This window comes from Kwoniella dendrophila, chromosome 2 (assembly GCF_036810415.1).
Source record: "Kwoniella dendrophila CBS 6074 chromosome 2, complete sequence".
NCBI classification, from domain to species: Eukaryota; Fungi; Basidiomycota; class Tremellomycetes; order Tremellales; family Cryptococcaceae; genus Kwoniella; species Kwoniella dendrophila.
Genome location: NC_089477.1, coordinates 330041 through 353067, shown reverse-complemented (window position 1 = coordinate 353067; position 23027 = coordinate 330041). Strand labels below are relative to the sequence as shown.

Here is a 23027-nt window from a genome sequence, read left to right as displayed (position 1 = left end):
AACGACAGTACTCGTACAAAGGTATACCCAGTGATATGACCAGCGACGGAAGTGCCACATTGGTATATTACCGGTGAATGCCGCCATACTCTTCTGCTTTCATCACTCTCCTTCGTCTTGTTGCGTTTCGAATTATCTTATCATAACATTACATACTTCTTCCTCAAATTATCCCAAACATAGCATCCTTCTGTCTTTATCGTCTAACATCATAATCATCAGCTAGTGGTACGGCCGACAGATCTATATTGGAATAAGGGGAAAAAATCTAAGGGAGAATCAGGAGCTAGCTTAGAAAACGGAAAGCAGAAAGAAATCAATTAAAAATGGTGAGTTAAGTTTCATCCATACTAGAATTGCGAGATGGAAGGCTATATCATGGATGCTAGAAAGCCTTTCTGTGTATAATCAGATCAGATGGATGGAAGATGCTGTGTATCTAAACAGTATGCCCAGCCAGCAAGACAGCTATATTGAAGGTTGAGGGGTATCAATAGAAGTGAAAATGATGTAAAAGTGTCGGCAGCTGACGATCATCTATTGCACCTCCATTCCCGTGTTACTAATAACAGCCTCGTAAGTTACATCATGTTTGCCTGTTCTCGGTCATGAAATAGCTAATAATATGGTATCAACAGCCCCAAAAGCCAAACACTCGAAAATGGTGACATTGGTCCACTATCGTCTCAAGGTAACATTGTAAGTCAACCTGGCTCACAGATCAAAAATTTTGGTGAATAAGGGTATTCAGGATTCAGACATTCAGACGTATATCGTGTCTCAACAAATCGCAAGATAGATGAAGCAGCTCGACGGTGAAGGAGGGCTTCAGGATGGTGAAAATCGCAAAAAGCTCCAATACTAATGCAAAATCATCTAACAGGAACGATGGTAGATCTTTAGTTGGTCAGATGTTAGCATATGATAAACACATGAACTTTGTACTTGCGGAATGTGAAGAATTCAGAACTGTCAAGGTATGTCCAGACGTTTTAATCTTGAAACGTTGTCTAATTTCTTGTAAAACTGATGATATGTTTTTCTTGCAGGGAAAGAAAGCAAAGAATGCGCCAGCAGGAGAATCAGCACCAAGTGTACAACAAAAACGAACCCTTGGTCTTGTGATTCTGAGAGGAGAAACAATTGTATCAGTATCAGTAGAAGGACCACCACCAGTACAAAAGGATGAAGGAGCTTTGTTAGCAGGACCAGGAAAAGGTGTACCTGCTGGAAGAGGAATGCCTTCGGGTGCCGGTGAGTATCATATGATTTTATGTTACATACCTTGCTGGTTATATTCGAAGAGTAAACGAGGCGTTTGTGGTCTGAAAAATCATGCGGGGAAAGCTTTCGTCAGAAGAACTGCTGTCTAAAAGATCATGTGTCGATGTCATTTCAGAAGATCTACTAACACCAAATTCCAATATAGGTGCTCCTGGAGCAATGGCTGCTCGACCAATGGCATATGCTCGACCACCTCCCGGTTTCCCTCCTGGTATGCCTGGTCTTCCACCCGGTATGCCGCCTGGTTTCCCAGGTGGTGCTCCTGGTCTTCCACCTGGAATGCCTCCTCCCGCTGGGTGAGCTTGTTTAGTTTAATTTTAAGCTGTTGTACAGTACAACTGATCTAGATCTCGCAATGTAGTATGCCACCTGGTTTCCGACCACCCGGGTTCCCAGGTGCAGGTTTACCATTCCCTCCCGGACAAATGCCTCCTGGGTAAGTTATGAATATTGTAGGTATTGTGATGTCTGCTAAATAATGCAATTGCAGTTTCCGTCCGCCTCAATGATTGGTAAAGGTTGAAGAATAGGAGAATTCGGCAGGGTTTCAGTTGAATAGAACAAGAGAAACGTTGTGCATAGTTGTTGAGATATTTGTTCTATCTTATTTCCGTTTTATCATATCGTCAAACCAATGGTCCCTTTTTAGATGTTCATACATACATCACGCAAATTGTAGCAGGATACTGTCCGGAAAGTTTGCATTGATTACATTGACATAAAACAGCATGATGAGTGATACGCCTAGATGAACATCATGAGCAAAATATCAAGTTATGAGATGTAATACTAGCTTGATATCATCACTAGCTCGCATTTTACCATCAAAACGATTCGAAAAAACGCGGAAACCTCATGTATTTTCTTTTCTTTTTGTATTCTTGCTTCTCGCATCTTTTTGTTTTCTTTCCTTGTATCGTTACATATATACCCTTTTCTTCTTGCACTTTTCAGGTAATCTCCCATCCATTTGTATTAATTTTGTTTCTCTTTACATTTCTTAACGACACATAACGCCTATAACAACGAAAGATATTTCGACCCGAATAGGAGAAACAATTGATTTGGTTTCTCTGGCTTTTTTGATAGTGAGCTAGATCATTTTCGTCATCACCTTTTCAAGGTTTCCAAGCTTACTCTCATTTACAGTTCCTTCTGGGTGTTACCTTATAACCAATCTTCGAACGCCTTCACATTATCATCAATATAACATCCTCTTCAGAATGGGTGGAAACGCTTTTGGTGTACCAGCTCAACGTTTAGCTCAACCTCAGTATGATCGACTCAAGGATCATGTCTTGAACACACTTTCCGCCCTGTTCAAACAAATGGAAACACCCAGAAACCTTTTATCGAAAACTGATCACGGTGATCTTGACGTACTGATTGGATATTCAGATCATGTTCAGGGAGGAGACGAAGAATGGACTGCTTTAACCAAAGAAGATATTCTCAAAATACATAGGTCTTCTACAGATATACCTACGCCCGATCCCATGCTAGAAGAAGTCATCGCGAAATTAGGTATCAAACCTGCTGGTAGTACGGCAAGTACACTTATCGATTTATCTAGATCAAATCATGGAGGACAAATCCAAATCATCGGTACAGGTAAAATGCTTTCAGGGAAAGAGGTAGATGACCTTAGAGAATTGTGTGGGAAGATGAGAGAATGTATCGGTGCAACAGCTTGGAGAAGAAGAGGTCCTGAAGTCAGCTTTAAAATTCCTTGTGAACTTATAAGTGGAGACAAGGGAGTCAATATTGGAGACGACCATGTAAGTGATATCACTCAATGAGAGTTGCGAAAAGATCTAACGCAACTATATTTATCTAGTTTTACCAAGTTGATGCACTATTTGTACCACCCGAGAACCTCGAATTCAATCTTATGATGTCCTCTTATTCATCTACCGGTTTACTTCTTGGCCGAGTTCTTCGTACCCTTTCTAGATCATTCACATTGCATCTTACTCATCTCATCGTTCGACATTCACCATACTTTGGTATTCCCCCAATCGATATTACTTTAACAACCTCGGCTACTGAATTCTGCGAATGGCTTGGTCTCGATTATCAAGTTTGGAAACATGAAGGTCAAACTTGGGTAAACGAAAGTGATCTTTGGAGATGGATGACTACAGCCAAAGAAGATAGTATCGCAGGACAAGCTATCAAGAGAATGGCTAAAAAGAGTAGATCGCCAGTCAACGAAGAATTCGGTGGGAAAAGAAGAAGAAGAGCTGATTTTGCAGATCGCTTTTACGATTGGCTGCAGAACGATTCTAGCTGGGTGAAGGTATTAGAGAAAGAAAAAGAAGAAAAAGAAAAGAAAACAGCAGAAGATCAAGATAAAACCAAAGGTGAAGGTGGTAAAGAAGCTGCAACTCTAGAGGTTTCGGATCCGCCCACACCAATACCTGTACCAACTCCCTCGCCAGGATCAACACCTACTGAAATACCAACACAAAACGCTACACTCTCACCAAACGAATGCGAAAAATTGCTTTCAGGTGAAGCAGACATGATTCCGAAACTCACAACACCCAAACTGACTGATAACCCCTCTGTAATCGATCCTGATCAGCCAAAACCACTGGATTCCAGAGTAATTGCTGCAATTGATTATTGGAAGAAACAAGAAGCTTACGAAGAAACCCTCAAAGCGAGAAAAGTTGTAGCTGAAGAACTTGCCGAACGACAAAGAGAAAGGATGGAGAGAAAGGATAAGGCTTCAGAAGATCAAGCAAAATACGAAGCTGAGGTGAAAGATTGGTAATTGGTTCATTGTTGGCTCAGCATTCGTATATTGAAGGAGGTTTCTGAAAAGGAGAATAGTACCAATTTAACGATTTAACGACTCAACGTATCCTGGAGATACATTTATACGTCTATTTATCATGAGAACCTCGACCAACAAATCATATGTAGCATATTTCATCTCTATCTTTGTGTACATGAAAACTGTCCAGTATGCAATATGATGTATATATATATATATGAATGCCAAAGACAAATAACGTAGTTATTGATAGACTGGCATTAGCTCTGAAATGTTTCCGACGACTGTTTGGGGTTTTGCAGAGATGGAAGCTCGAGATACTAAGCTGCTTTTGTCGAAAGACCACATTGACAGATCATAGTATGTTGGCTTCGCTTGATATCATCATCCTGTCTGTTTGTCGGCTTGTCCTATACCACTGTTCAGCTGGCCCCCGCCTGCCCAGTTGAATCCAACACTAGTATTTCTGCTCTCCACTTTCTTTACGGAATTCCTAGGTGAATCGCTTCCTGCAACACCTAAAGCAGCACCGAAGCGTAAAGGTTTAGCCGATTGACCCTGCGGTGAGATCTGCGAGCTTATCGAATCGTTCCTCTGTCTAGAGGGAGATTCTGAGCTCGACTGAGCTTGCTCAGGCGTCGTTTGTATTATAGGGGATGGCTGAGAGGGAAAAGTATAAAGTGGTAAGGACGGATGCGGCTGTGTGATTGGAGGTGTATAGTTGGAATTATCGAATCTTAGAATTGACATTGGAGTCGAGACGGATGTACGTAGAGAAGAGGTGGAAGGCTGTGAATTTGACAATGGTTGAGAAGGGGTGAAAGGTGGGGTTTTCCTCCGCTGGCCAAGAGGTGGAAAATGTGTACTTCCCGAACCTGACCCAGAACCAAATGTTAGGTCACCTGCGCCTAATACTGGCGATGGGGACCGTAAGAAGTCTGTATATAGGCCAGCATCATTCTCTTGAACTTGTATACCTTCCGGAAAAGGATAACTTGCAGCTGTCTGATGTTCAGACGTACAATGAGGGAGAATATTGTACATTGGTATTGAAGCAGGTGGATCAGGTAAGGAGTGGAAAGATGGTGGTATAGGGAAAGATAGAGTAAATGATGTCGTAGTGATATCGCCTCCGGTTGTTTGAGAGGGACTGAGATTCAACGGTAACTGATCTATATGACAATAGAGATCAGCATCACGCAATCGAAAATTCGCAACATTGTATCACATTGACAGATAAGCTCAACTCACTAGTTGGCCGAGGCTCCGAGTCAGTCAATTCCCATTGTCCGATCTTTTTCCGCTTCTTTAGACTCCTACCACTGATGTCCATAGGCTGGGCATACGAGATATGCTCAACAATGAAGTGGGTTTCCCATTCTGCGAAAGACATAAAGGTCATAGAGCAGAAATCCCATCTGATTGTGACATAGTTAGTGGATATAGGCAATTTAATACGCAAGTCAGGGTAAGATAGTTAAGGTATCACGGTCTAGAAGATGGAAAGACTGTCAACTTACTTGCAATGTATCGCCTGCAGTGAAGCAGTCTCTCCAGACATCTATATCCTATGTATACCTCGCTTCATGAGGGCATGAAGGGAGGGAAGATCGAAGAGTTGAAGCGTTTATCGGTAATCGAATGTTTTATGCAAAATATTGCGAAATTAAACGGTCAAATGTTTTTTTACTGTCCTGGACTGTTTGGTCCCGAGCGTCACATTTCCACCTCCTTGTTATAATCTGGGACAGATTCACAAATGGTTTTTATCGTAAAGCAACCAAGAACAGCTATTAAAAAATACTTGTCCATCAGAACACAGCCAGAACACATAAGTTATAGGATGGCATGCATGCATGTGTATGCTTATTCCATTGCGCAATCGAAAACACAGATAAAGCTATACCGTAAATAGCAAATGACGATAGGAGACAAATATGACGTCGTTTCCCGGTTTCATCCACCATGTTACCATACTCATCGTAACATATAAATTCCATCTTTGCAATCACTTGTTATGCCCCTATCTCTTCATCCATTATTTACTGTACAAGTATAACTAGATATTATCAGTGCCCATCATTCTCATCCTTGTTTCACAGAGATCGACTCGCGTATACGCAAACACTATCAAAAACACTATCAGAACCATGTCGACTTCACCTTCATCTGCTGCTGCTTTGGGAGGCTACAACTCCCTCGTCAACTCATCAACTGATGACCGTGACAAAGAATTAGTCATCAGACAAGTTACACCCGATATTGTGACTTTCTCTGTACCTTTTGTGAGTCGCTAGTCGCATCAGGGATATCAAGAAGGAATGCTGATCCCGTGTCTCCGTTATGCAGACCAGAGCCGGTGTTGTGCCAATCGGAGGCAGAAGTACTGCAATTAGAATCCCTAGACCACCTAAACCTTCTGTGACAGAAGGTGGCATTCAACCTGCTCCTCAAACATCCCAGTCAACCGATTCTACAGGATCTCAAGTATTGGTTTACGCCTCAACACCGCTGACTAAAGCTACTATTGAAGCTCTCAAAGGTTTAGGAGAAGTCAAATGGCTCGTCACACCAGATGGTGAACACACAATGTACATTCAAGAATACGTAGACCACTATCCTAATGCTCAGTAAGTGGATAATCTACCTCAAGGCCAGTCTGGAAAGGTAGAGGTACTTTTGATTGTTCGACAGGGTTGACGGAGGGTTGAGGGGTGAGAGTCGTCGTGGAAGCGAAGGTAGTCCATTTGAGCTGCACTAATTTTGTGAATTTTGTAGAGCCATCGGAGTAGAAAGATGTAAAGACAAGAAATCCAACATATCTTGGGCAGGAATCTTTGGGCCTAAAGACGATGGTGAAAACAAGAAGTACGGATTTGAGCCCGAAGCAAGTATCCCATTCTTATCTCTCGCTACTAAACAACCCACTTCGCGAATCCCATCTCTTTGCTAATGTCGCTATTACTACCTCATTCAGGTTTCTTTACACCAAGTGTCTGCTCATGTCAATCATGAATTAACCGCTATTCATCACCCTTCCGGTACCTTCATCCAAGCCGATTTGCTGTTCAATCTTCCACCAACTGAACAGTTCTCCCGAGCTGGAGGAATTCCAACATTGTTCAAATGGCTTGGCGGAGGGAAGTCCATGAGTCCAGGTGGACAAGTGCATGATCTCATGGCAAACCAAATTACAAAAGATAAAGAGTGAGTTACTTTTTAAAGCCCATGATCAACGTAAAAGCTAACGACGTCACTCTGCTAGTCTGATCAAGAGAGAATTACAACCAATCATTACCGCCAAATGGGATCGAATCATTCCTTGTCACGGAGACGTCATCGAAACAGGCGGCAGAGTTGCTTGGGAGAAAGTTTGGGGAAAATTCGAGTAATTGTGTGATGAACAACTATAGTAACTTAACCTTGAAAAGTTAATAGATGACGAAAATGTAGCCCAGTAGTTATAAGGAAATGTATCGCTATCAGATGATTTCATCGCTATCTTATCGATAGTTTTGAAATGTCCTTCGCACGGAATTTACTATTCATAACTGCTTTTATACTAATATGGAAGAGATTTTATGTAAGATCGGTTGAAGCGTTTGGCAGCAGAGATTGCTAAGCCAGCGGTATGAGTTGTTTTCTACGTCAGGATAGTCAGCTCCCTATTCATCTTTCAAATCGCGCAACATCTGTCACTCACTAATCATCTCGGTCTGCTTGGGGCGCTCTATCATCGTAATCGCGTTTTGGGGCATCATAATCTCTTCGTGGAGATCTGTCACGAGGAGTGTAACGATCCCCATCGTCCCTTCTATCATTTCTTCTATCATCTCTTCGATCATCCCTTCGATCGTCTGCTCTATCATCCCTTCTATAGTAGCTTCTGTCATCCCGTCTGTCATCTCGACGGTCGTTGTCCCGTCGATCGTAATCACGGTTGAAACGTCGGTCTTCGTAACCCCTGTCGTTTCTTCGGTCATTGTAATCACGAGGAGGAGGTCTTCGGTCATTATCACCTCGTTTGGCATCATCGGCTCCGGCGGGGAACTGCCTGTCAGCTCTTCGAACAGACATTTGAGAACTTACTATCTCTAATCTGACGGGGGCGCCGTTAATGTCAACACCAGTGAGACGTTTGATAGCGTCTTCGCAGTCTTCTAATGTGGGGTATTCGATGATACTATGATTGAAAAGGTTAGCTTAATTGGTTGCAATCAAATAGGTATGATACTTACCCTTGACCAGGGTTGTTTCTGTCAACATCGGCGTAAATAATATCGTTTCCTCCAAGTCGACCGAAATCTTTGAGATCCTGCAGCAATATGTCAGGAGAAAACCAAAGAAGCCATTGGGCCATGAACCGGGAGTGTGAAGAAGGCAATACCACCACGACCAAGACATCGCCATCAAGCATATCGATAGGCCGTCACCATTGAGAAAGACGGAAGAAGTTAAGATTGACCAGATGGAAAGTACCGCACCTGCCAGCTAGTTGAACTTGGAATACCAATGACAGCAATTCGAACACCTTTTCGAGGGGGTCCAGAGTTTCTAGGAGGACGACTACGAGGTGAGTTAGCGATGATGACCATAACATTGTGCTGAGCACGATACTTACGATTCATATGTATCACGCCTTCTATTGTCACGAGGTTCTTGAACTACCAAGCTGAATTCGTCAGTCACACTCAAGTGTATCATCACCTACTTTTCTCCCATAAATGGTCGACCATTGAAGTCTTTTATGGCATCTTCGGCATCCTATATACCGCGTCAGTGTAGGCGACTATGTTGAATCTGCTGCCATGCTACTCACTCTAGATGACTCAAATTCGAGGAATCCGAAATTGCCCATGAGCTTAACATCTAGCAAGCGACCGTAGCCTCTGAAGTGCTATCATATCATTAGCGAGTCTTCAGATGGAATGTAACTTACATCTTCGACATCGGCTCTTTGCGCGGCTATAGAGGTAAAATCAGCACCATCCATGTAATGAGAACAGAAGATGCACCTACTAGGAGGTAATCGACCTAGATAAACTCTTCTAGACATCTTGATTGTTTCCTTTACTGGGTGGTTTGTAAGATATGATTGAATTGTAAGAATGAAAGTGAAGAGGGAAAACAATATTAAATATATCAGATGTGGGAAAAGAGGTCTACGATGGGATTCCTGTGACTTGTGTTTATCCTGTAAAAATATGGTGAACTTAGAGTAGTGAGATTTGATTCCGCTTTCGACATTATATTTTGCGGATACGTCATATATTTCATGTTTACATATTTTCGACATTTTATATTGTTGTTCCATCTTACATTCTTACTTCTGATGTAGCAGGCATTGTGACATGGCGAATAATATTCCTATGGATACTACACGTACAGGTCGCCTCTCTGATGATCAGCACAGTGTTAATAGCTTTCGGAATCAGCTATCGCCTATGATAGATGATCATACAAAGGCATCGAAGCGGCGGAGCGGAAAAGGGCCCTCGAAACCAGATCCATGGTTACAGAGGAAAATAGCTATCTCGTAAGTTCACAATATTTCGAGCTTTATCGCTGCTTATAATATTCTTATCTCGTCAGCGTGGTCATAGGTCTGGCTTGTTGGTCATTTTATGTTGTCGTGGGTCGAGTATGCACACCTATGATACAGGGCAGATCCTCTTCCGGTCTAGGGAGATCGACTGGAAGTAAGTCCAGTTCAAATGACTGCTTTATTGCCAGTATCCATTAACAACGTAATAGTTGGTGGTATAGTTGGTTTTGTTATACTTTGGCTGTTTATGATCACAACATACATGAAGGCGAGTCTTGGTTCGTTTAGACATCACATCAACCGCTGACAGATTTCAACATAGATGTTATTTGTCGGACCAGGCTTCGCACCGAATGTAAGGCTTACATGACTTCTGGCAGAGCTGACGTCGATCTAGCATGTCCCGAAAGCTCAACAACCGCAACCTTGTGACCAACAAAATCATTATCAGGCGCCCATGCTATCTCCCCCTCCATCCGCTGTTCGCAACTCAGGAATCGATGATACCCCTCAACCGTCGGAATTTGCTGCTGTTGTCAATGTAGCTCAGGAAACTTTGCAGAATTATAGACCATCTTCTGACACTGGAACAGAAGCACCATTAAAAAATCGGCCAATACAAAAACGTCTTAGAGACTGGAGAACGGTAGAACGACCTTTGCCACCGTTACCTCCAACTGTCAGGTGGTGTCAGTACTGCCAAATCAATAAACCACCTCGAACACATCATTGCCGTCATTGTGGTGTATGCGTGATGCAATTTGATCGTGAGTGCCGGCCATCTAAGCGTGATTGAAGCTGATAACGTATAGACCACTGCTTGTGGATCGGACAATGCGTGGGCTGGGGTAATCACAAGGTAAGTTTCCCAGGTGGTTGCTAAAGCTGATGACCAGTTCTTTATCACATTCACTTTCTGGGGAGCGCTTTTCAGCTTCTATGTTATGGCCTTCCTCATAGTCGATTTGGCCAAATCATCCGGAACCGACGGTCAAGTCATAGCCATGATAGCGCTGTTAGTACAATCCCCAACAAATTGGAAACTTGGCTAACATCATAATTGACTTAGTTCCGCTATGTTCGGCTTGTTCACATTCTCTATGTGCGCTACACATATCCATCTTATATTGACGGGAAGAACAACGGTTGAATCATATGCTCGACGAGATCAACAAGAAGCTGAAAATCGGGTTTTGCAGCATGAATACGGATACTTCTTCCATAATGCGGAAAGGAGGAAGGTTCAGAGAAAATGGCGGTCAGAATGGGGCAGTACACCTGTAGATGCTAGATGGGTTTTTGGTAGTAAAATGGATTTATGGGAGCAAGAGATGGGGAGAGATCCTTTAGGCTGGATATGTGAGTTGCTAGAAACCAATAGATTGCCTGTAAGGTATGCTTATTCTTCTGTAACAGTACCAATCGGAAGACCTCTCGGGGATGGTATACATTATGAGAGTAACCCTCGCTTTGGTCCAAATGGAGAATGGTTGAAAAAGAAAGATTGGCCAAAGGAGTTGCAGACGTAGAATAATAGATAAAGGGAATATTCTGTAACAATTAATTCCATGATGTACTTGCTTTATGCTAATACCAGTCTTTATTGTTGTCAACTTCTATAGATATAATCTCCCGAATAACATGCATATCTTCACGGAAATTCGCATGAAAGGAGGCGAATCATATCATAAAGGAGGAAATGTGTACCTCTCCCACCTCTTGTGCAGCTTGTAAATCCTCCCGAAAGATGATAATCTGGTGCATCTTGCAGCTGTTATATTAGAACAAGATGAGCTTGAATCGCTCTCAAAAACACCAACTTATCTGGATTGGTAAACAACTTGGAAGCTTATTACTGTAGATTGAATTGAACAAGTCAACTTTTGATTTACAGCATACAGTAGACCTACACGTGGTTTTACCCTTATTTCCTCATTTTAACAAAAAATCAACCTCCACTTGACACAACCACTTGATCTACGCGCCTGATCTCCTTTTCTGCTATTTCTTTCTCTTCTTCTCCTTCCTCCTAGTACTCCTTACCTTTCTTTACCTTTCCTCCTAGCTATTCTCACCTCTATATCGCCAAGTCACTACTTTCACTTTTAGTCTTGAAGTCGTAAAGCTCAACAGAATCAGACTGAAGATTCAAGATCAATAAGAATCGACTCACCCTCAAAAACCTCGCTCTTCTTCAAGATCACAACCATTCTCTTCCTCTGATAAGTAAGATACAACATTAAGCATCATGCGTCCAACGACTTTCCTTATCCTCACACTCATTCTTCCATTTGCCCCCACAATAAATTCATCGGCTATCGCTGCAAGCGATGATCATGCATCTGTATCCTTACAAGATGGTAAAGTCCAATTCGGTTCATAGTAGAGGTATAAAAGTAACTAATCTATCTACTTTCGCCTAGAATACGATCGGTACAAGAGCAATAATATAGAGGATAAGATCCGTCGGGAGGAAGCCGGTGAGTTTGTAGATAGATGCCAGGTAAATAGTAGCATGAGGACGGTACTGATGTGGACCATATCTGTATCTAGCATTATCCACTTTGTCACGCTCTTTGACTCGCTCTCAATGTCACGCCAACATCGCTAAAACATTGAAACACTCTTGTCAAGGCGCAGTCGATGACGTAGGAAACAGGCTGTCAGAGCATAACAAGCGAGGTCGTAAGCACGAGAATCCCATAATGACTTCGGATACTCACCTCCCTTTTAGTTGCTATTTCTTTCACTATCTGTTCTATGCAATCCGCCTTGCAGAAAATTCCCTCCGAATGCAGTCAGTGGAATCCTTTCAGTTCGGATGGTTTGAATCAAAACGAGAATTATTCGTTAGGATCAGACCTTCCGGAGCACAATGACTTGCAGGAACAGCAAGCTTCATGCTTAAGGTGAGTTGCTGTCATTTGAATCTCGCTGATACCTCTTACAGTGCATTACACCGTAGTCCTCAAGAATGGAGTGCATATAACGTATATTTAAGTGATACAAGTACGTGAAATTTCTGATCTTGACCGTGATCTCGCAAGCTGACATGCTGCTCAGCCCAGTTATGTCATGCTTTGGAAGCTAGGAAACAAGCAGGTGAGTAGATGATATCCCGATATTCTGATTGTTGCTTAAGGTGTATGAAAACAGATCTGGCACATACACGTTACGTCGAAGCAAATGTGGAGAAAGTCGCGCTACTGAAGCTCATGAAAGAAAGGGAATCCGCTCAACTTGCCAGAGAGCGGAATCTCAGTAAAGATTGGGAAAACAGTTCTGCAGTGAGATCGTATCCCGTTACTTGACTGAAGTTTACAGCTGAGATCAGCATTTAGGCTTTGAAGAGAACCTCGGATCTTGTATTCTCGGCGCAACAGCAATTGCGCGAAGACATCGATATCTCTTCGGAGCTCCGCCAAGATCTTCGTAGTACGATCAAAAATCTTGACTTAGAAAGAGCTGCTGTATGGGGGCGCATCGAAAAAGATGTCAATGACAGGTTATTCGAAGCAGATGTCCGCTTCGAGACTATATTATACAGTATGAGAGATGGTTGGGCTGCTGATGTGAGTAGATACGATCAAACGCTTGAGCTGACTTGCTACAGTTATCCTCGAATATCAATAATGTCTTACAACGAGTGCGTAATTCGAATCGGATATGATTCTTGACTGACGAGACAAATGCAGTATGATCTCGCTGTTGACGATCGGATCAAAGAGGCAGAAATAGCAACCAATACTTGGATCCAAAACACTACTATACAGGTAGCAGATATCTTTGCTTACATGACTTCGCAAATGGTAAGGCGACCAATTCGTAGAACCAGCTAACGTAGCGCAGTCTCTCATGCATAGCTCCTGGGAAGATTTAGATAAATGGGTGGACCTGACAAAACAGGTTAGTATAGTCAACTTTGCTCTTCAGCTAGTCTCTAATTTTTAAATAGGAAATGTCCGCACTCGATCAAGGTTTTGGTCGACTTCACTATACACTGGCGTCATCGATAGATACAACTCAAAAAATCAGCTTAGCTCAAGCTGAAATAGGGAAGTCCTTAGACATGACACTAAGTCAGACGGAAAACCTGGTTGAGAAGCAAGATCACCTTGAGAATGTTCTGAATCGTTCAGTTGATCTTGCGGAGAAACATCTTCAGCTTTCAACCAAGTGGAGACCAGCTGCTTCCCTATCGCTTTTTTCAGGTAAATGAATGCAAAGCTTAAACATTGCCTTTGACGAGCTAACAGTACCGTCACAGCGTCAGGTGCCCTGTCATTTCCGTCAATGGGGAGTATCAATTCTCAGATCCTATTCTGGTTATTACAAATTCTGTGGCAGACGATATACTCAACCGTAAGCGTTGATATTCTTCACTGCAAAAATGAGGCTGATCTGATGTTTCGTTTTTGTATGAAGTTTTCGGCAATCTGCTTTCTGCTTATCTTATTTCGCACTGGCTTCAGGAGAACAGTAATGCATTGGTATAGCCAAACATGCGACAACTCAATGGATGAAGAATCCACCATGTAAGTACTGCCCAGCCTGGTAGATAATGATAATATTATTCTTACTCAACCATCATGGTAAATAAATAGCATAAATCAAGGTGTCAAGACAGGTCCTAACCTTAGATCGCCCTTTATGAAATACGATGTTCGACCTATTCCTCCGTATACCTCAACGGATCCTCGTTACTCAGCATCTCAATTCGGCGGAAACCAGAACAACAGAGCTGTCTATAGATCAGCTTCTGCACCTTTGTAAAAGTATGTAAAACACTGAGCATGTCACCAAGATGATCACTGCGGTTTCGATTTAGTTTTGCTTTTTCAAAAGATCACTAAAACGTTTTGGGCAGGCACAAAGACCGGAACGCCATGTCTCTAAATGCGAATTTTACAATTTCATTGAGTTTCTCTTGAGATTGGCCGATCGTGGCTTTCCGGATGATGGTACCGTCGTCAAAGCCACTAAGGAAAGAGGATGATAGTTTGCGTGATTCGATAAACAATCCTATACCTTCTACTGTATGTGCTCGAACACATCTTGACTACGGTAAAAGCGATCGGGAATGCAGTATGTTCTCGGAAGAGGATGCCGTAATAAAAGCGACATTTGCCCGCATATGGTAATTTATACACGCCAAGCCATCGTTTAACGATATATCTTCGTGATCTTTGTCTCAATTTATGCTTAATATGATTCCCTTCCGGGTGAAAGTTAACGCAGTTCATCCCTACTGTGAAACCTATTTTCGGTCTAGATGGCCTAATCTTTTAAACATGAAAAATGCTAAATTGACTTCTTAGACTAATTTTACATCGTCTTTCTGTTATCTTGACTGGAATGGTCTATTTACACTCTCATATCCAACCATGACACCCTAAATAGCCGGTCAGTTAGCATAGGGTCTTCTGAGACACAGTTAAGCCAAATTCGATAGCTTGTTTCTCTTCGAAAGCCCACCTGCGATCCAATTCAGATCAGTGACTACTCGTTGACAATGTGAGACAATCTTTTTCAATCTTCACACATGTTTACCCTGTCGAGCAATCGCCGAACGTAGAAAAGTTGCTCTCATTGCAAAGTTGACATTGGAAGAATTTTGATATATAAAGAGCAGTTTGAACGATGAAGTTGTATTTCGTTTCTTCATCCTCTTCATCGAGTCCCCAGCAAATCAAGCTCTTCTACAAAGCCCTCAAACCTCAAACCTCAATCGCCCTATCCTCTCTCTCCGCCCTCCCCCCTTTACTTCTTCTATTTTCCGACCAATCTTTTCTCTATCCAAAATGCGAGTTGAAGCCTTAATCCCCGTTGTCACCTTCATGGCTGCTCAAGGTGCTACTGCCGCCCCTGTCGCTCAAAACCAAGAAAATCTCGATAAAAGATGGTGTCTTTTCGGTGTCATCGGTACTTCATGTGGTGGTACAGCTTCAAAAGCAGCTACCTCATCAGCCGTCACTTCCTCAGCCGTCAAGACCTCTTCATCAGTTGTTGCTTCTTCATCAGCTAAAGCTGCTGTAGTCACATCAGCTTCTGCCGTTGCGTCATCCAAAGCTGCCGCCACTGTCGTAACCACTGCCGCTGCCACCTCAACCGCTTCATGGTCCTCATGCAAAGACTTTAACTGGAACGCTTGGGGTTCTAACTGGTCTTGGGGTGGTTACAACATTGAATACGTCAAAGCTTGGTACATCGACACCTACGGTCTTAAACCACCTCCCAACATGTCATGGAAGCAAGTTTCTTCCTTGGTAAACAAGGTATGTATTTCGACGTTTACCTTTGAGTCGTAGAGTAATGTTAAATCGTCCCTCGTAGTTTGGTCACAGTACCGCTCCTGCTGCAGGTCCTAAAGCCACCAGTGTTTACAAACACGGTTGCAACAACCCTTGGACATCTGCTGTTGTCCCAACTAGTACCGCCAAAGCCGTTACAACTACAGCTGCTGCCGCCGTCTCAACCTCGAAAGCTGTCAGTTCAGCTGCCGCTTCATCCGCTGTAGCTTCAGTTAGTGCCAGTAAATCAGCCGCCTCTTCCGCTGTTGCTTCAGCAAGTGCCAGTGCCAGTAAAGTAGCTGCTTCATCTGCTGTCCCAGTCGCTTCATCTGCTGCCGTATCAGCTGCTCCAGCTAAATCATCAGCTTCCGCCTCTGCTGTGTCATCAGCCACCGCCGCCGCTTCATCAGCCGCTGCCCCTGTTGCTTCATCAGCCGCTGCTGCTTCTTCTTCAGCTGCCGGTCCTGTCGTTTCATCCGTTGCCGCTGCCGCTTCATCAGCTGCTGCACCAGCCGTCTCTTCAGCCCCAGCTGCTGTCAGTTCTGCCGCTGCTTCCGCCGTTGATCCTGCGGCCTCTGCTGTCTCTTCAGCTGCTGATGCTGCCGCCACCGGTGTATCAGGTACTGGTTCCGGTTCAAACTCTGGTACTGGTGTCCCAGGTACTGGTGCTGGTTCAAACTCTGCCACTGGTACTGCTACCAGTGCTGCTGCTCCTGCTGCTACCTCTGCCGCTGTTACCATCAATGGTTTCACTTCAGGTGGTTGTGTCCAAGAAGTTTCTGGTCGACTCCTTTCATTGGTTCAAACCTCATCTTCTACCATGACCATCGAACAATGCACAACTCTTTGTGGTAACTATGGTTACGGTGTTGCAGGATTAGAATACGGAAACGAATGCTACTGTGGTGTCCCAGACGATGTAAGTTGAAGTCGTTGTTTTATATCCAATGAAATATCAGCTGATGAGTCGTGTCTTAACAGGTGGATGATGCTCTCGTCTCCGGTCAATGTTACATGCCATGTGCTGGTGATTCTACCGAAATCTGTGGTGGACCAAACGCTCTTAACATTTTCATCAACCCAGACCTTACTCCAGCTACCATCAACCTTCCATCCGGTTGGTCAACATACGGTGTAGTTGCTGAAGGTACAAGTGGCAGAGCTCTTACCACCACTCTTTGGTCATCACCAACCAACACCATCGAATCATGTGCCAACGGTTGTGCTGCCGCTGGTTTCACCATTGCTGGTACTGAATATTCCTCAGAATGTTATTGTGGTAACTCATTCTCCAACGGTGGTGGTGCTATTGTAGACAGTTCATCCGCTTTCATGGCTTGTTCCGGTGATCTTGCTCAAATGTGTGGTGGTCCATCAATTTTAAGTGTTGTATCTTCAATCACTGGTACCATCCCATCTCAATAAGCAGATCATGAGCAAAACAATGTATCTTCTTCTCTTAGTTCTCTCCTTATAAAATCTTTTTCATTTTGTATTTTATAGCTATATGCATTAAATTACATTTGACGTACCTGCTGCATGTCGAGCGGCCTATTGAAAGCAAGTGAATCATCGACAAACGTCCTTCGTTTATCGCTAATCGCTAATGGCTAATTATATTACAAGTTTCGCCAACAGGTGCACCGAGCTGGAGGTAAATCTGGCAATCATGCATACGGATGGGGACTGGGCGTTGAGTTCTGAGTGCTGACATAGCCGTGAAGCGAGATGATATGTATAGATTATCATTGTGTATTCCCTACTCTGTTTTGTAAATCATCGAGTGACAGGTAAAAGATGATGACCTTGGTCGCCTTGTAAAAGGGATGCTCGTGTGGTGGATGAAACTCTTATTTGGGTAACCTATTTAAATTCTTCATATACAGGGAGCTCACTTCGTAATCGTCATCGATTAGTGTACCTTTACTATTCTATTCGACGTGTATCTATCGTACTCTACCAAACCTTCATCTTTACCTTTTGCATTTCATCATCTACCTTAGATTTATCACTTTCATACATCGATTGTCATATTGAGATATACTATTGACAATTTCATTCTACCCATCCATCTGCACCTTTGGATATTAGACATTTTAATCAGTAGGCAAAATGGCTGACGATCCTTCCAGAGTAAGTTCACATATATTTGTCATCGTTCTTCCTTCCATTCTTCGCCTCTTCCTCATCTCAGTACACTCCAATCTATAAAAATGTAAAACATATATGCTGATTGTCAATGTCTTTAGGCTGCTGCCGATGACTCCACAGCTACTGCCATCTTAAGGCAAAAGCGATCGTAAGTGTTGTCAAACCTGAATAGGTATCATCGGCTAATCCTCCTTCGATCTCTTTAGGCCTAACCGACTTATGGTCGATGAAAGTCCTCAAGAAGACAACAGTGTCGCTATCCTTCACCCTAATACCATGGAGGCTCTTGGTCTTTTCCGGTAAGAAGCTGTGTTCCTATCCTATAGGTGGTTTGCAGAACTGACTAACGTAATTTGTGCTTCAGAGGTGATACCATCATTGGTTAGTAACAGTAATCAGAAGTACTTCACATGATCATCGCTAATCATCTATAATATAGTACGAGGAAAAAGGAGAAGAGATACCGTTCTCATCTGTTTGAGTCAAGACGATATTGAAGAGGGCAAGATTGCCATGAACAAGGGTAAGATACTGCTCATACAATCCTACTTTGGTGGCAAATCTGACTAATCTTCCTCTCAGTCGCCCGTGGAAACTGTGCCGTCAAGCTCGCCGATCTTGTCCATGTCTCTCCTGCTAATGACATCAAATACGGAAAGAGAATTCACGTTCTTCCTTTTGCTGACTCCATTGAAGGTGGGTCATACTCTATGTGACTTCTCATGACATGCTGACTTATCTATTCAACTAGGCCTTTCTGGTAACTTATTTGATGTCTACCTTAGACCATACTTCCTTGAAGCCTATCGTCCGGTCAGAAAGGGTTAGTACACTCATATCGTTGTAACCTTCATTATTATGGAACTGATCATCCCTATCTTTCAGGCGATGTATTCCAAGTCCGAGGTGGTATGAGAACCGTTGATTTCAAGGTAGTGGAAGTCGATCCTTCACCATATTGTGTAAGTCATACATTGCGATTACTGATAAGATTACATTTGATCTCAACCGGCTAATTCTCGTGTTTTTAATAGATTGTTGCTTCTGATACTGTATGTCTCCTTAGTTGATATCCTAATGACCAAGTTCAATACTCACTAATAAGGGTTTTCTCATTTTCAGGTCATCCACACTGAAGGAGATCCAATCGATAGAGAAGCAGAAGAAGCAAACTTGAATGCTGTCGGATATGACGATCTCGGTGGTTGCAGAAAGCAATTGGCTCAAGTAAGTTAAACATCAGGGTTTGGCAGCGCACCAGGATGCTGAATGACCATCATAGATCCGAGAACTTGTTGAATTACCCTTACGACACCCACAACTTTTCAAAGCTATTGGTATCAAACCTCCTAGAGGTATTTTAATGTTTGGTCCCCCCGGTACTGGTAAAACACTCATGGCTCGTGCTGTCGCAAACGAGACGGGAGCTTTCTTCTTCCTCATCAACGGTCCAGAAATCATGTCGAAGATGGCAGGAGAATCAGAATCAAACCTTAGAAAAGCTTTCGAAGAAGCAGAGAAGAACAGTCCTTCCATCATCTTCATTGATGAAATTGATTCCATCGCCCCTAAAAGAGAGAAAGCCAACGGTGAAGTTGAAAGACGAGTGGTTTCCCAACTTCTTACTCTTATGGATGGTCTCAAAGCTCGATCGAATGTAGTAGTCATGGCTGCTACCAACAGACCTAACTCTATCGATCCTGCACTTCGACGATTTGGTAGATTCGACAGAGAGGTTGACATCGGTATTCCTGATCCAACCGGTCGACTTGAAATTCTCCGAATCCATACCAAGAACATGAAGCTCTCCGATGATGTGGATCTCGAACAAATCGCTGCGGATACACACGGTTACGTTGGTGCTGATATGGCATCACTCTGTTCAGAAGCAGCCATGCAACAAATCCGAGAAAAGATGGATCTCATCGATCTCGACGAAGAAACCATTGATGCAGAAGTTCTCGATTCCCTCGGTGTCACTATGGAAAACTTCAGATTCGCTCTTGGCGTCAACAACCCCTCCGCTCTTCGAGAGACTGTTGTCGAAATTCCAACAACCACTTGGGATGATATTGGAGGCTTGGACAAAGTCAAGCGGGAATTGCAAGAAACTGTACAATATCCTGTCGAACATCCGGAAAAATTCCTCAAATATGGTATGTCTCCATCAAAAGGTGTTCTTTTCTATGGTCCACCTGGTACCGGTAAAACTTTGTTAGCCAAGGCGTGAGTGATTCTGCTCTGTGAGGTACCCTTCATCCTTTGCTAACTATGTATAATAACTATAGCATTGCCAACGAATGTCAAGCCAATTTCATCTCCATCAAGGGTCCTGAACTTCTCACAATGTGGTTTGGTGAATCTGAAGCAAATGTACGAGATGTGTTCGACAAAGCTCGAGCTGCTGCTCCATGTGTCATGTTCTTCGATGAATTAGATTCTATCGCAAAGTCAAGAGGTGGATCTGGCGGTGATGGTGGTGGAGCAAGTGATCGAGTTTTGAATCAAATCTTGGTAAGCCAACCCTTCATGACATGGCATCGGATTGAACGGTACTAATATCCATATCTAGACCGAAATGGATGGTATGAACGCTAAAAAGAGTGAGCACTGAAATTCTGCTATCGCATTTAAACCAGATAGGCTGACATAATGTATAGACGTATTCATCATCGGAGCAACGAGTGAGTATCCGCATAAATAGAGGACCTTAAAGAATACTGACGTTGCCTTTCAGACCGACCCGATCAAATTGATTCTGCTCTTTTACGACCAGGTCGTCTTGATCAGGTGCGTTGCCCTTTTGTTCGTATCTCCTTCTGAATGTACAATTGACATTTTACAATCTTGCAGCTTATTTACATCCCTCTCCCCGATGAAACATCTCGATTATCGATTCTCAAAGCCACTCTACGAAAATCACCTATCGATCCTGGAGTCGACCTCAATTTCCTTGCCAAGAGTACCGCTGGTTTCTCTGGTGCTGATCTTACTGAGATTTGTCAACGTGCTGCCAAACTTGCTATTCGAGCAAGTATTGAAGTTGACGTAAGAAAGGAGAGAGAGAGAAAAGAGAAAGCTGAAGCTGAAGGTGGGGATGTCGATCTCATGGACGCTGACAACGACGAGGATGAAGTACCTGCTATCACTGTGTAAGTGCAATATGTTATTCACATTGACTAGATGCTGATTATATAACATGTTAATTTCCACGTTACAGTGATCACTTTGAAGAGGTAAATAGTGTTTCTATTGCGATTAGAATTTAGCTTACTTACATTTGATTATAGGCTATGCGATTCGCCCGACGATCCGTATCTGATGCTGATATCAGACGATACGAGATGTTCAGTACTACCCTCCAACAATCAAGGTCATTCGGTAACAACTTCAAGGTGAGTTATAACGATATTTGAGCTCCGCTGACAGTCAGTTCCCTGAGAGTGGTCAAGCGCAAGAAGGTGGAGCTAGTTTCCAAAATGAAGCCGACGATGACGAGTAAGTTTGTTAACCTTATTGGCATCGAATGTAACGCTGACTTTTTTTGTCTTCACTCCTACAGTTTGTACGCATAAACAATTGTAGAAAAGGCTATATGATATTACTTATACGTGTAGCTGTGAAAAATAAAAGAAGACCCGTAGATTATGATATAAAATATGCATCACAATAATAAAGCCTGCTTTCCCTTATATATAAGCCCTTTGCACTACCAGTATTCTATTTCATTCGAGACTACCTTAGGAGCAAAACACATCCACCAGCTGATGAGTCTTTCAGCGACATCGTCCTTATCGTCATCTTTTGTAAGATGTCTGCGGATACTTTTCCCCTCGAGTGCCGGAAGAAGTAAATTCGGACTTGCGGACTTAGGGATGTATCCATAGTTGATGCGTGACAGCAACAGATCATCACGGTTATCGCGAAGGATAGATTGAAGCACAGGGAGCAGGTAGAAAGTAGCTTCTGGCCACTGACAACAATTATCAGCATACTCATTGCCACCTTGAAATTCTAACCGTACTTACCATTTGATTGATAGGAAGAGGATGATCCGTTTCTGAGTTCCCTGCAGAAATATCGAACCATTGAGGTATCATCTCCTCGGTCCTGGAGTTCCAAACCTTTGAGTGAGCTTTCGAAACCTTATGAGTATAGAGGACTGATGTACATACGGTATAGGCTCGCCTGTCCAGGAATCACAGCCGAAGAAATGTATATTGATGATGACGTGCTTATCGCCAGGTAAAGCAGATCGTGGTCGCGAGCTGAAGAGACAGCCTTTGTAATATATTCCGTCCGGCTCCGGAGTCAGTCCAGATTCTTCCTGATATAAGAACAACGATGAGCTGATTATAACATCTTGCCGTCATGATATAACTCACCTGAAGTTCACGAGCAGCACATTCCTCGATACTTTCGCCAGACTCTACTTTACCGCCGAATCCGTTATATCTGATTTATCGAGTAAAGTCAAGATAAATGTCTTCTGTAGACCCAGCAATCGCTTACAGATCGACTCCTACTCCGCGTCGTTTGTACCCCAATAATACCTAGATAGAAGAACAATTAGAATAAGACAAGCTCGATAGCTCTGCATATTAGCATGGAAAAATTTACCTTATTCTTCTTCCGATCAACCACGAATATCAAAGTATACTCGATAGGTGATTTTTCAGTATTGTCGGCATCGTCTTGCTTCCAACCTTCGGCCGGAGGATGACAGGCGAAAGGCGGTCTCTCTAAATGACATTTCCTGAATTCCTGAGGTATCTCCGTCCGAGCAATATTCTTTGAAGAGCCGAAGAATGCAGATTCCGTTACCATTGCCTGCGATATGCTCTGCTATTCAGCGAGATGACCTGATGCGTAATCTAAAATCGAGAAAGCTTCGTGACACATAGAGATATTTCTTAATTGCGAGTGACGCCACGTGTTTCTATACGGTTAAACGGTTGATGACACACCGGAGTTC

The 23027-nt window shown here is 43.0% G+C and overlaps 10 protein-coding genes across 10 annotated transcripts; 7 read left to right on the top strand and 3 right to left on the bottom strand.

Moving 5' to 3' along the window:
• Positions 1-661: 661 nt before the first annotated feature.
• Positions 662-1793, top strand: L201_001558 (uncharacterized protein; the record flags this gene model as incomplete). Its single annotated transcript, XM_066217347.1, has 6 exons — positions 662-699; positions 884-977; positions 1050-1254; positions 1430-1580; positions 1646-1720; positions 1775-1793. 6 exons carry the CDS (start codon positions 662-664, stop codon positions 1791-1793), a joined length of 582 nt encoding a protein of 193 aa, XP_066073444.1.
• A 714-nt stretch (positions 1794-2507) lies between these two features.
• Positions 2508-4063, top strand: L201_001557 (uncharacterized protein; the record flags this gene model as incomplete). Its single annotated transcript, XM_066217346.1, has 2 exons — positions 2508-3062; positions 3122-4063. The coding sequence occupies 2 exons, from the start codon at positions 2508-2510 to the stop codon at positions 4061-4063; spliced, it is 1497 nt and encodes a 498-aa protein (XP_066073443.1).
• A 387-nt stretch (positions 4064-4450) lies between these two features.
• L201_001556 (uncharacterized protein) lies at positions 4451-5627 on the bottom strand (the record flags this gene model as incomplete). Its single annotated transcript, XM_066217345.1, has 3 exons — positions 4451-5238; positions 5318-5484; positions 5587-5627. The coding sequence occupies 3 exons, from the start codon at positions 5625-5627 to the stop codon at positions 4451-4453; spliced, it is 996 nt and encodes a 331-aa protein (XP_066073442.1).
• Positions 5628-6216: 589 nt separating this feature from the next.
• Positions 6217-7458, top strand: L201_001555 (uncharacterized protein; the record flags this gene model as incomplete). The annotated part of the gene is made up of 5 exons (XM_066217344.1): positions 6217-6351; positions 6416-6696; positions 6845-6953; positions 7044-7273; positions 7332-7458. The coding sequence occupies 5 exons, from the start codon at positions 6217-6219 to the stop codon at positions 7456-7458; spliced, it is 882 nt and encodes a 293-aa protein (XP_066073441.1).
• A 310-nt stretch (positions 7459-7768) lies between these two features.
• On the bottom strand, positions 7769-9122 carry L201_001554 (uncharacterized protein; the record flags this gene model as incomplete). The annotated part of the gene is made up of 8 exons (XM_066217343.1): positions 7769-8249; positions 8305-8381; positions 8551-8632; positions 8688-8708; positions 8778-8830; positions 8886-8963; positions 9006-9031; positions 9086-9122. 8 exons carry the CDS (start codon positions 9120-9122, stop codon positions 7769-7771), a joined length of 855 nt encoding a protein of 284 aa, XP_066073440.1.
• Positions 9123-9510: 388 nt separating this feature from the next.
• Positions 9511-11140, top strand: L201_001553 (uncharacterized protein; the record flags this gene model as incomplete). Its single annotated transcript, XM_066217342.1, has 9 exons — positions 9511-9602; positions 9659-9765; positions 9821-9879; positions 9934-9966; positions 10009-10378; positions 10424-10483; positions 10572-10626; positions 10681-10970; positions 11028-11140. The coding sequence occupies 9 exons, from the start codon at positions 9511-9513 to the stop codon at positions 11138-11140; spliced, it is 1179 nt and encodes a 392-aa protein (XP_066073439.1).
• A 719-nt stretch (positions 11141-11859) lies between these two features.
• L201_001552 (uncharacterized protein) lies at positions 11860-13495 on the top strand (the record flags this gene model as incomplete). The annotated part of the gene is made up of 10 exons (XM_066217341.1): positions 11860-11971; positions 12035-12091; positions 12165-12296; positions 12346-12520; positions 12562-12620; positions 12675-12713; positions 12768-12898; positions 12953-13183; positions 13307-13420; positions 13475-13495. 10 exons carry the CDS (start codon positions 11860-11862, stop codon positions 13493-13495), a joined length of 1071 nt encoding a protein of 356 aa, XP_066073438.1.
• A 1917-nt stretch (positions 13496-15412) lies between these two features.
• L201_001551 (uncharacterized protein) lies at positions 15413-17326 on the top strand (the record flags this gene model as incomplete). Its single annotated transcript, XM_066217340.1, has 3 exons — positions 15413-15886; positions 15945-16820; positions 16883-17326. The coding sequence occupies 3 exons, from the start codon at positions 15413-15415 to the stop codon at positions 17324-17326; spliced, it is 1794 nt and encodes a 597-aa protein (XP_066073437.1).
• Positions 17327-18013: 687 nt separating this feature from the next.
• On the top strand, positions 18014-21554 carry L201_001550 (transitional endoplasmic reticulum ATPase; the record flags this gene model as incomplete). The annotated part of the gene is made up of 20 exons (XM_066217339.1): positions 18014-18034; positions 18151-18200; positions 18259-18351; positions 18417-18433; positions 18492-18575; positions 18635-18748; positions 18804-18875; positions 18938-19014; positions 19087-19104; positions 19175-19279; positions 19335-19437; positions 19939-20278; positions 20341-20566; positions 20625-20655; positions 20713-20736; positions 20790-20842; positions 20906-21204; positions 21273-21288; positions 21343-21447; positions 21495-21554. 20 exons carry the CDS (start codon positions 18014-18016, stop codon positions 21552-21554), a joined length of 1908 nt encoding a protein of 635 aa, XP_066073436.1.
• Positions 21555-21761: 207 nt separating this feature from the next.
• L201_001549 (uncharacterized protein) lies at positions 21762-22879 on the bottom strand (the record flags this gene model as incomplete). Its single annotated transcript, XM_066217338.1, has 6 exons — positions 21762-22025; positions 22081-22162; positions 22228-22379; positions 22438-22507; positions 22565-22605; positions 22673-22879. The coding sequence occupies 6 exons, from the start codon at positions 22877-22879 to the stop codon at positions 21762-21764; spliced, it is 816 nt and encodes a 271-aa protein (XP_066073435.1).
• Between the last annotated feature and the right edge of the window lie 148 nt (positions 22880-23027).